Source organism: Myotis brandtii, unplaced genomic scaffold, assembly GCF_000412655.1.
Source record: "Myotis brandtii unplaced genomic scaffold, ASM41265v1 scaffold73, whole genome shotgun sequence".
Classification (NCBI taxonomy): Eukaryota; Metazoa; Chordata; class Mammalia; order Chiroptera; family Vespertilionidae; genus Myotis; species Myotis brandtii.
This window is the reverse complement of record NW_005370886.1, coordinates 786,837-800,056: the sequence shown is the minus strand read 5'-3', so window position 1 is coordinate 800,056 and position 13,220 is coordinate 786,837. Positions and strand designations below refer to the sequence as shown.

The window sequence follows — 13,220 nt, the reverse complement described above, 5'->3', positions numbered from 1 at the left end:
AGGAGTCCCAGACTGTGAGAGGGCACAGGCCGGGCTGAGGGACCCCCCTGAGTGCACAAATTTTTGTGCACCGGGCCTCTAGTCTATATATATAAAAGCCTAAGTGACCAAAGGACCAAACGAGCTGCCCTCTGGTGGTCAGTGTGCTCCCACAGCAGGAGTGCCACTCAGCTGACTGCCCTGCCTAGGTGGCCCCCCAACCTGGCTGCAGCCACTAACTCCCTCAGTAGTCCCACAGGTCCAATCTCTGGAGAACGGGCCAGCCACTGATGGACCGGCACCACCAGCACAATCCTGACAGAGCCACTGGCCTCTTGGAAGTCTGCCTCAGGCACCTCGGCCACTTCCCCTCCCTAGAGGCTCTGCAAGGAAGAAACAATATAAAAATGGCCACCAGGTGGCTCCCAACAACCTTCGTGAACATCAGCGGGATGGATCTGGATCCCCCCACCTGCAAGGGCATCCCACCACCCGCCCAGAGGGCCGATCGCATCCCACCCCCCCCTCACCCCCCCTGGACCGACGGCAGGTACAGTGGGGCCAGGATGAGTGGGAGCAGCAGGCATGAGTGGCAGGCAGCGTTGGACTGCGGGTTTCGGCCCGATCCCCACAGTCTACCCTGAGGGACCCCACCTGTGCATGAATTCATGAACCAGGCCTCTAGTAAGAAATAAAGCTACACAACTTTTATAAGAAAATAGGATAAAACTTTATGACCTTGAATTAGGCAAAGATTTTGTAAATAAGACCTAAAATCATGAACCATAAAAGGAAAATAATTATAAATTGGATTTCAACAAAATTAAAATTTTATGCTTTACAAAGACACTGTTAAGTAAATAAAAGACTAAGATACAGACTGGAAGAAATATGTGCAAATCACATATCTGACCAAGGACTTATGAACAGAATAAATAAAAAAACTCCTGAAACTAAACAGTAAAATAAAAACCAAAAAAATCTTCTTATATAGGCAAAAGACATGAACAAACACTTCACCAAAGATTTTATACACATAGAAAATAAGTGCATAAAAAATGCTCAACATCATTACCCATTAGGGAAATGTAAATAAAAATCATAATGAAATACCACTAAATATCTAACAGAATGGCTGCAATAAAAAAAATACTAGGAATACCACATGCTGGCAATCATGTGGATCAACTAGAACTCTTATATAGGGTATCCCCCAAAATGTACATGTACAGTTTGAATAATTATAAAGGCAGTGTTTATTAATTATACATTTCATTTTTAAATTTGAGCTGTTAAACCAAGTATACATTTTTGGGGACACCCTTTATATTTGAATTCAGAATGCAAAATGGCATAGCAACTTTGGAAAATAGTTTGTCAATTTCTTATAAAGTTAAACAAACACTTACCATGCAACCTAGGAATCCTACAGATATGAACAATCCAGTAAATAACTCAGATGTCCTGGAGTAAACTGATGAATGGGTAGTATATCTAGACCAGAAGTCGGCAAACTGGCCCCTTGAGTGTGGCTCTTCCACAAAATACCACGTGCGGGCACGCATGTACAGTGCGATTGAAACTTCGTGGCCCATGCCACGGGGCCAAAGAGCCGCATGTGGCTCATGAGCCGCGGTTTGCCGACCACTGATCTAGACAATGGAATATTATTAAGCAACCAAAAGAACCAACTACTGATACATTCAACAGCATGGGTGAATATCAAAGGTATTATGTTCAGTGAAAAAAGCTAAATACAATTACTACTATATGATTCATTTATATGACATTGTAGAAAAAGTAAAATTAGGGTAACAGAAAGCAGATTAGTGCTTGCCAATGGCCATGGGTGGGAGCAGAGATTGACTACAAAGAGAAAACTAGAGAACTTGATGAAGTGATATAAATGTTCTATACCTTAATTATGATGATAGGTACACAACTATATACATCCGCTAAAAAAAATGGTGAAACATTGTGTGTAATTATACTGAAAAAAAGCTGATAAAAATAAAATCTTAGAACTGAATAATAAAGAAAGGTTAAACAATCCAAGTTTTTTCAAGACAAACTACTCAAAAAAAAAAAAAAAAGATTGCAGCACTATCTACAATAGCCAAGATCTAGAAATAGCTCAAGTGTTCATTAGTAGATACATGGATAAAAAAGCTGTGGTACACAATGGAATACTACTGTGCTGTAAAAGGGAATCCAATTTTACACTTTGCAATAGAATGGATGGACCTGTAGAATATCATGCTAACTGAAATAAGCTAGTCAGAGAAAGTCAAGTACCATATGATTTCACTCATATGTGGAATTTAATGAACAAACTGACTACCAAACAAAATAGAGACAGACTCATAGATAGAGAGCAGGCAGACAGCTGGGGGTGGAGGGTGAGTTGTGGAGGTGGAGCAATTGAGCAAAATGGGTGCGGGGGAGAACTCATGGACTTGGACAACAGTGTGGTGATTGCAGGGGTGGAAGGGGATGGATAGAGGTGGTAGAGAGTATAGAGGGAATAAAAGGTGATGCAGAAAATTAAATTTTTAAAAAATGTAATACATCATGATTAAGTAGGGTTTATCCCAGCAATGCAACTACCATTTAACATGAAAATTACTCAATACAAATTCACATATTAACAGACTAAAGGGTAAGAGCATATGACCATTTCAATGGATTGGTGGTTCTTTTTGACCTCCAGATATTTGACAATGTCTGGAGACATTTTTGGTTGTCACAACTGGGGTAGTGGGAGTTGCTACTAGCATCCACTAGGTAGGGACCAGAAATGCTGTTAAACACCCTACAATGCATAAGGCAGGCTTCGATTGAATATCAACATTCGATATTCTACTTAACCTCTCAACATTATGTTTATAATATCTATAAGCATTGCTATAAAGTTCATACATCTACTCTGTTGAGTCTTGCTACATAATATCCCACAGTAAGCATCTGCTGTTTCTTATCCATCCCTTGGTGATAAATACCTAAATTGCTTCTAATTACACTCCACCACACATAACACTGCCATGCAATGAACAGTCTTGTAAATGCTCCGTCATGGATCTCTGTGAGAACTTCTCTGGGATACCTATTCAGAAATGGAAGCACTAGGTCATACATATGCTTAACTTTGATAAATACTTCCCATGTGCTTTCTGGAATGGCTGGAACAGTTTAAATACTATGCAGAAAAGAGTTAAAAGAGTTAACATATCAGGCCTGAGGCTGCTATCCTTAGAAAGACCTGTTTGAAATGTTGGCCTTCTCTGGCATCTTGGAACTTGAATCTCAAGAGGCTTCTCACCATTCCCTAACAATAGTGGCTCACTGTGCCTAAACTGTTTATATAAACAATGTGGTTTATACTGAATGTCCCATTTCCTTCTGGGAGTCTAGAATTTGGGTACATGCTAGGCAAAGGGTGCCTATGTGACCAGACCCCCCATAAAATGCTTATGTACTGATTCCCTAATGAGTTTCTCTGGTAAAGAATGTTTCATATGTATTGTCACAACTTATTGCAAGGGGAATTAAGGGCATCTTATGTGAACTCCACTCAGAGAAGACTCTTGGAAACTTGAGTATGGTTTCATCCAGACATTACTCCTGGTGCCTTTTCCTTTTGCTGATATTGTTTTGTGTCCTTTAGGTATAATAAATCATAACCATGAGTATAACTATATGTTGAGTCCTGCAAGTCCCTCTAGCAAACCACTAAATTACATATCTATAAGCAAAGCAGTATTTTTAAGAAGACTTACTTTTAGCTACACACTTTTTTATGTGCCACTTGAAATTTGTATCATGTGCACATGTTATCTCTTTAAAAAATAAATACTTTATAAAATGGGAGAAGAGAGTTGTTAAAACAACTTGGTCAGCTATGAATGAGACCCAAGAGAACCACAATATATAATTGACTTCATAGAGGAAGGTAGATGGAGAGAGAGATAGAAACATCAATGATGAGAATCACTGATCAGCTGCCTCCTGCATGCCCCACATTGGGGATCAAGCCTGTAACCCAGGCATGTGCCCTTGGCCTGAATCAAACCCGAGACCCTCCAGTCCTCAGGCTGACACTCTATCCACTTAGCCATACCGGCTAGGGCCAGAGTGAACCTTCTTATATTCCAGATGAGGAAGCCCAAAGAAGGTAATGGACTTATCCAAAGTTACTCAGACAGTCATTACAGATACTGGTACAGGACTCAAATCCTCATTTTCCTGTACCCTAGTGCTCCTTTCTCTAAGCCATGTGGCCTCTTTTCCTACACATATAATTTCTCCTACCCTAGTATTCTCCCCTAAATGCCTCAAGAGACCTATTTTCATGCTGATCATGGGCTCTCCTATTACTCAGATCCCTGGATTATCCATGTAGTGAATAATTTCAAAGCCCTTTCAAAAACACCAGGTCCCACAGAAACTGAACCCAACAGAAAAAAATATAAGCTGAAGAAAAATCTTACTGGTAACCCTCTGGAAGGAGAGAGAAAAGAGAGGGGAAATGTAAAGTAAGAGAGTCCTAGTCCAAATTACAGTACCTTCCTAAGTCCTCATGCACTGGCAAAGTTATCAACATCAAAGTCAGAGAAGAATCCATTCGCTACCACAGGACAAACCAGCTGAGCAGGACCAGGGAGCTCAGACACTCCTTCCAATGCTTCTTTTTTTTTACTTTTTCTTTTTTTTTACTGAGTTTGTTGGGGTGGCATTGGTTAATAAAATTATACCATAAATGGTATAGGTTTCAGGTATACAATTCTACAATACATTATCTGTATATTGTATTGTGTGTTTACCAACCCAAGTCAAGTGTCCTTCCATCCCCATTTATCCCCCCTTTAACCTCCTATACTCCCTCCACCCCCTTCCTTCTGGTAATCACCATACTGTTGTCTCTGTCCATGAGTCTTTCTTTTTTAACATCTCTCAAAACTCTCCCCAAAGAGAAAGATACTTACGTGCTCCAGGAAGCAGGGTCCTATCTCACTGAGGTGGGGGTCATCATTGTTGTACTGTTTCTCCAGGTCTCTCACAAAGCCCATCTGAAACCTGTAGATGTCTTCAATGTTCCCAAAGATGACCTTCAATTGCTCATCACTGAACATGTCCCTTCTCTTTCGGCACTGCTTCAGGTAGCCCTGCAGACAAAAAAAAGAGCCCAGTCTGAGGATATTCCTGGTTTCTTGAGAGCTTTACCACTTCCTAAGTAGTTGGAGCCTCAATTCAGTTCCATGAGGTAGACAGGGAACAATCCTATATAATAAAACCCAAATATGCAAATTAACTGAATGGCGGAACGACTGGTTGCTATGATGCATACTGAACAGCTCCTACATTGGGCAGACCACTCAGCCAGAAGGTGGGCTCACGGCTGACGAGCACAGCGGCGGTGGCAGGAGCCTCTCCTGTCTCCACTGCAGGCGGGCCGTAAGGAATGAGGGGCCCCAGACTGCGAGGGCCACATACTGCGAGAGGGATGTCTGACTGCCTGCTTAGGCCCGATCCCCTAAGGGGTCCTGGACTGCAAGAGGGCACAGGCTGGGCAGCAAGACCCCCCCCCCCGAGTGCACGAATTTTGTGCACCAGGCCTCTAGTCATTTATATTTTTCATATGAGGAAATTAAGGTTTAGAGAAGGAAGTCACTCCACCAGTGAAGAATTAGAAAAGTTGGATCTCAAGCAAAGTCTTCAGAGTGCAAAGACTCAAGTATAGAGCTTTGCCTGCAATTCTCTATGACAAAGACCCCCAAAGTCTTAGGACCATTTTTTAGAAGCTGGTTAAGCATAAACATTTTCACTAATTTTAGTAGTTATTGGTTTAGCTTGATCTATTTATATCTCTAAAGTTCTTTCTTATAGGACCAATTCAAAAGATCTTCATAACATCTACAACAATTTGGCAACAGAGGCCCCAGCAGGAAACTTCCCAAAAGGGAACAGGAATTGACAAAACCAAACCATTCCTTAAAGCAACATCTTAGCCATCTAAGGTAGCTGGCCCGGAAAAACAGTTTGGATGAGCTCAGACAACAAGCCCACCAGTGTCCAGGCATGGTGTTTTTAACAGAGTAAGTGTTCAGGACACATTTGTGAATAAACAGATTATTCAATACAGCTAGCCATTGATGAAAGGGAAAAGCAATGAAAGAGATTTTTGGTCTAATAAGAAAGTACTGAGATAACACAATTAGCCTCAGGCACACTGTAAGTCATAGGGAGGAAAAATAAAACTGCCACAGTTTTCCATTTTGAACTTAAATATTTTTAAACTAATGGCCACTGTCCACATTAGAAATCATCAGCACATGAAAATGTTCTTGGTGAGAATGAACTATGGTCACTTGCTTTCATATAAAAGCTAAATGTGAGCCCAGCTGGCATGGCTCAGTGGTTAAATATCGGCCTATGAACCAGGAGGACACGGTTCCATTCCCAGTCAGGGCACATGCACAGGTTACGGGCTTGATCCCCAGTGTGGGGAATGCAGGAGGCAGCAGATCAATGATTCTCTCTCATCATTGATGTTTCTATCTTTCTCTCCCTCTCCTTTCCTCTCTGAAATCAAGAAAAATCTATTTTAAAAAATAAAAGCTAAATGTGATTTTTATAACACCTTTCGTAAATGTTGAGCCCCTAATGAAGAGCATTGTAGTGACTGACTTACCACTTCCAGGCCTGTCTCTACCTCCACTTTGTCTCCCCTAACACAGCTTCCAATTAAGTCATCTAGCTCTTCCCTGGCTTCAATGGCTTTTACTAACCTCTACCAAAATCTCACTTCCCTTATCTCTTCTAACAATCCAAATCAGCCATTAATTATTAAGTATACTTCAACAGTTATACAAATTAATACTCTGTGCCTGTGTTGACATTTATTTTACTAATGGCAGCTGCCCTTATTAATTGAAATGCCCAAGATGTTCTGTATTCATTTGTATCCAATTCCTGACCAGGAAGAATATGCCACCTATTCTAGAAATACTCTTTTAGCTTCACTACTTTTGCTGAAACAGCTCCCAAAATTCTGCCTCCATAGAGACTTTTCCTTGACTAACTGGAAGATCGGTAAGTAACTCCCAGTGTTTGCTTGCCTCTTTCTTCCTTCTCTTCCTCCCTCTCTCTTTCCCTTTCTCACCCAATCATATTTGGAAGTATCTTAGCTACAGTGAAGCAGGGAAAGTAGTGTGCATATCATCTGGTAGGAACTTTTCTATCTTGACATCAGGCAACTGGGCAGAGTCTTCCTCACCCCTGCTCCCATTCTCCCTAAGGTAGGCATGTGAACACAGCTGAAAAAAACTGGTAACAATGTCACATCAGCATGTCATGGCAGGTAAGTACAGATATCAGTGAGTGACCATATTGGAACAATATAAGAAGACATTAGGGACAGCTCATTTATCCTTAGAGGATAGTTCAGGAAGTACTTAATAGTTCTTTTCACTGCTCCCATTTAAAAGGTCTCAGGGAGCCCTAACTGGTTTGGCTCAGTGGATAGAACGTTGACCTACGAACTGAAAGGTCCCAGGTTCAATTCAGGTCAAGGGCACATGCCCAGGTTGTGGGCTCGATCCCCAGTGGGGGACTTGCAGGAGGCAGCCGATCCATGATTCTCTCTCATCATGAATGTTTCTGTCTCTCTCTCCCTCTTTCTTCCTCTCTGAGGTCTCAGGGAAATAAAAATTATCAAATCCCCAAGTGCAACAAGGATACTAGATCTCAGCATCAGTACGGAATATAACAGAAATGAAAAATAAGAAAAAGTGGGCTCTGGAAAAGAAAGAACAAATAGAGATGTCAGTAAAGCTTCCTAATTCCTCAAATATCCTATTCATTGTCATTGTCAAGGTGACATTTTCTTTCTATTACATCATATGTGTTGTAGCATGTAAAGATTAAGTATGGATTAGAAGAAATGTAACTGTCCATAGTATGGTGGGACCCTAGGGTGCTTAGTAAACTGTTTTTCTTTAAAGCTAATGCTAATTATAAATACACTAGAGACCCGGTGCATGAAATTCATGCACGGGTAGGGTCCCTAGGCCTGGCATGCGATCAGGGCCATCAGGTTCTCCGCCTCCTGGTCTCTCCACCTCTTCCTTCCCTTGCTCCCTCAGCACCCTGCTGCAGCTACTGGTCACTCACCATGTTCCACATCGCCCCCTGGTGGTCAGCGCACATCATAGCGAGTGATCAAACTCACAGTCTCCCAAACTCCCAAGGGGATAATATGCATATTAACCTTTTATTATATAGGATTCTTGTTTATTTAACTTGATGAAATATTATGTAGCCATTAAAAATGATTAGGAAGATTATGTAGAAACATGGAGAAGTGCTTATGATATAACGTTAAAAAGCAGGACACAAAATGGTATGTCACTATGATTATAACTCTGTAAATACATGTACATATTTGAAGGAATTATACAAAAGTGCAAATAGTTTTCTTATAGTTTGGTGGATTCTAGTTGATTTTTGTTCCCACTTTCAAATTTCCTCTAATTCCATTTAAAAAATTATTTCTATGATAAAAAAGGAGGAAATCTTTGCCAGAGGATATAAAGAAAATACAATGTCAGGAATGCTGTCCTGAGTACAATATTATCAAAGAAAGAGGATAAATTCAATGTCCTCTCAAAGTCTTAGCCCTAGGGTTTAAGACACATGACTTGCTAAAGAGAGTACAACCAATAGAAACTTCCTTTATCAAAGAAATAAGAGATTGAACATAAGAATATGGGAGTAGTTAGAGAACCCCAAAACTGTTAACCTTAGCCCTTACAACACATAGCTGCTTAAGCTTCTCAAGGGAGAAAGGCCAGGAGATATGACTAGTATTCTGGAGTCTAGCTTTTATTTTTCATCTCCTTCCTTTGGCTAACCTAGTAACTATATCAAATTTTCCACAGCAATGATGAAAAGAGGCTTGACTTAGTGGATCAATCAATATGTATGCCTTCTCATTCACCCATTTTTGAGGGTATATATGTTTAAAATAAGATAGCTGTGGAATGTGACTGCCAAAAAAATAAATGCAATTATAAGTTAGGGGACAAATTCTATATTTAAATAAACAAGTTATAGTTATTGAGGTTCAAGAGAAAGTAAAACCTCTGTTTAAAATATGGAAATAAAGGAGAAACAGATTGAGAGGGTAGAATGAGAGAAGTAATGAAAAGGTAGTTCCACCACTGTAGGAGAGCAGCATTCAATTCTGAGCCCTCTTTTCAGAGGAACTTGGAGAAAAGGATACAGAGCCAGAGGGTAGTAATCAGGGTAGAGAGGGGCCTGAAAATCAACACCATGAAGAATGGTGTAGGATCCAGGACTGTTTATCTTGGAGAAGAAAAGACTTAGGTGGCATCGGAAGGCCTGACACAGGGCATAGGTAGCAGAAGGGGTCTGTGGCGCTTACTATCAAGCTGCTTTGAATACCCTCTAACTCCATCCGAATGGGAAGAGAGAATAGGGTGATATGGCAGTAGGTGTGAACTGATTAAACAGAGTCAGTTTCTGAGATCCTCACCTCTGTCTTCTGGGACTAGAGTGGGCATGGTGAGAAGGCAGGCCACACAGCAGCTAAGAGTACTGTGGGAGTTATCAAATCAATCACAATTGGAATGATTTAACTATGGCATTTCCATGGTGATAGTCAAGGAAATAGGAAATATAGTTAATAATATGGTGATAACTATATATGGTACCAGATAGGGTAGTGGAAATATCAAGGGAATACTATATAAAGTATATGATTGCCTAACCACTAAGTTGTATACCCGAATCCAATACATAATACATAAATAAAAAACAAACAAAAATAGTCAAAAAGACATTTGCCTACTTAACTCCATTCTAAAACCCACAAGGATTTATTTAGAAGTCTAGATCTAGTGCACTGAGCTAGGATTACTGCCTTGATATGGGATACAAACTACAACCATGATCTCTAGGGAAGATCCCCAAAACCTCAGGGAAATAAGGATGAATAAAAAAGCTCTGGATCACTTAGGCTTGGAAAACACCTTAGGTAAAGGCCCTTATAAGGCTGGACCTCAAGGTCTCCATCTTTATACAGCAAATCTCTATATACCATGCAAATAAAAAAATATTTCCAGGGCCCTATTTAGCTATGATTTTCTGGAGATTTCATATATTATTTTGCTTGGAAGGCTGAGGCCCGACAGAAGACCTGATAAACATTTTGAAAATAGATTTAAGAAAGTTTTGGAATGATGACTACATTTGCCTTCTTCACAGCTATATCCCAGAGTTTATTACAGTACCTGGCATGTAGTTGCTGCTTAATAAATATATGTTGAATAACTACAAAGTGACTAGCTCTTCTCATGGTAATGATAACAAAAGGTAAACTAGAAGCAGAATGTATAAACTGGCAGCTGTCTTTTCTTCTTTCTCTTTTTAGGCCAGAAAACACTTTCTTCAAATTAAATAAAACCATTAACATAAACCTACTTGTCATATGGAAAACTAACAACAGATTAACATCTGAAATATATAACAAAATCCTATAAATAATAAAAAAAAATGTTAAACTATAGGAAAGTAAATAGAGGATAAGAACAGGGCCAGGAGTGTCCAGGTGGTACAAATAGGTAGGGCCTAGGTCAGCCAGAAACCCCTGAGTTGGTCACTTCAGACTGACAATCTGCCAAATCGTTTACTTTAGGATGCTATAAAAATACCATTTTATACAATGCGTTATCATTTTCTATATGTAAATATAGATGTAAAGACAATTGGAAAACATCAAGATAGGCAATTCCCAGAAAGGAAAACCCACATGGTAAATAAGTTTGAAAACCTCAGGCTTAAAGATATCAAATGGAAGTGACTTGAAGCTACAGCAACTCAATTAGGTCTAAGGAAGAGTTTCTTGATGGTGAGGAATCGGAGACAGAAATATAAATGACTGAGGAAAGCTAGTCCAGCCTCTATGGAGGAATTTGAGCACATAATTTATTTCACAGGTATGGGATGACTGATATTATCTTCCTCAAGAGAGGCAGACAAGGCAACTTTATAAGTCATCTTTAATTTTGCTTGGCCTTTACCTCAATTTCCCTGATTATGAGTTTTAAGTTTACAAGAAGTAGTACCACTAATCATTGGTCAAGGTGACCTAGAGCTAAGCCAAGGTTTTTTTATCCCACTGTCTGGATTTAGAAAGAAGAATGTTGCCTTTTGCAGAAAACCTATTTAAAAATATCTTTTCTCTTACTGGCCTCACTGAATGACTCTGACTTTCTTTCTTACTTACTCATTTGTAAAATAAGGGCAATATAACTTAAATATTTGTAAAGCACGTTCTGATCCCAGGAGTGAGAGTGTGTGTGTGTGTGTGTGTGTGTGTGTGTGTGTGTGTGTGTGTGTGTTTATTTTATGATAGTGACTTTTTACTATATTGAATGCAGAGTCCCTCATTTCTCCTTCAACAGCACCAAAGTGGAAAGTGTTTAGAGATATCCTTTAAAATATAGAAAGACTAGACATGAACATATTCATGCCTAAGTAAGACATGTCTCCATGGGTACTAAGGAGGAAATGGCAAGAAATGCAGAAGTAGGAAAAATGATGGCGGCTGGCAGGATGGAGGTGAGGGATAGGAAGTGAGTGAGTGAGGGGATGAATGGAGAGTGTGTGGATGTGTGTATTGTGTGTGTGAGTGAGGGAGGGACAGTTAAACCCTGCAGGAGCAGCAGAGGCTGGCAGACCAGGCTCTCTGGGACAGGGAGAGACTACCACCTCTGCAGCACTCCCTGGACTGCTGGACTCAGGCACGGAGCCCACGCCATCTTAAAGGGGAGAGCGGCCTCTTCTAGGAACTCAGCAGCACCACCACCCAGACAGGCCTTGGACACTGCCCTCGACCCGGCAGCCACTCCAGCCAAAATCCTGCAGCCACACCCACAGACTCGCAGACCCTGGGACCTCCACCTCCAAAGGAGCACCACGCTGCCCGCAGCAGTAAGTGCAGCCTCCCCCTCCCCAGCAGCAGACCTCCAACATCGAGTTCGCCCATCTCCAGTGCACAGGTCTCCGAGGCACACCACTACATAGACTTCTTTTAGGAGTCACTGGGAGCCTCAGCTGGGTGTGATTTTGTACAGACACAGGCGCACTGCCCCCCAGTAGAAATTCTGAATTCCTTCTGCCTGAATAACTGCCCACACACACCCAGCTGCGCAACTTAAGCGCCAGGGCCCTTCAGCGCCAGGGCCCCTCAGAGTGCCTCAGAGCTCAGCACCACCGGCAAACACACTGCCAGAGTTGCTCATTCCCCCTAAGCCCATCTATCCACAGGGCACTTTGGGAAGCCGCAGTGGGTGAGCCTCTGCTGGGTCCGATCTTGGACTAATAGGGACACACTCCCCTGGGCAGTAGAAATTCTGAATTCACCCATCCTGGATACCTGCCCAAAGCATACCAGGGCCCTTCAGAGTGCTTCAGTGCACCTGCGCTAGCAAACTCACTGTGGGTGCTCCTGTGTGCCGCCCTGGGGAACGCGAGCCTATCCACCACAGGTGCATCAGCAAAATCTCAGTTTCCCCACCCCACAGCTGCAGAACTCTGGACAATACAGTTGCATGTTTTTCCAGCGTGCAGGTCTCCCAAGACCACCGCTCCACAAGCAGGCCTGGGGCCCCGCTGCGAGCCCTGCGGGTCATGCACTTAAACAAACAGGGGTGCACTGCTGGGCTATAGAAACTCTGAATTCCCTCTTCTGGGATACCTGCCCACAAACACTGCATCCAGTGGCTTTCAGTGCCAGGGCCCTTCAGAGTGTGTCAGTACACCCTGCTGGCAAACACACCACAGGTGCCTCTGTGAGCTGCCACTGGAATCGCATGTATCCAACCACGGAGGCAGCAAAAAAAGCTGAGTCTACCCACCCCACAACTACAGAACTCTGGACACCACAGTCACGCTTTGCCAGAACGCAGGCTTCCTGAGCCCCACCACCCCAATAGACGGTTCCTGGGTGCCACTGTGAGTCCCTGCAGGGTATGCGTGATTTCAACCAAGGGCATAAGACAGCAAAAATTGGAACACCCCCTCCATGGCTGCTGACTTCTAGACACCTCAGTTGCGCCTTTCCAGCTCGCAGGCCTACATCAAGAGAACCCAAATAGCCCAAGTAGGAAGCTACACTAGACTACCAAACCCAGGAGACCTGAGAGGTCACACCAGTAGCA

At 42.0% G+C, this 13,220-nt stretch overlaps 1 protein-coding gene across 7 annotated transcripts in view; it reads right to left on the bottom strand.

The window, feature by feature from the left end:
- Window positions 1–13,220, bottom strand: part of ARHGEF9 (Cdc42 guanine nucleotide exchange factor (GEF) 9) — a 204,287-nt gene that overhangs the window by 83,835 nt on the left and 107,232 nt on the right. For all 7 annotated transcript variants that reach the window (XM_005882609.2, XM_005882611.2, XM_014530266.1 and 4 more), the window contains one exon: window positions 4,962–5,141. In XM_005882609.2, coding sequence (XP_005882671.1) covers window positions 4,962–5,141 — 180 coding nt within the window. The remainder of the gene's footprint in view (window positions 1–4,961; window positions 5,142–13,220) is intronic.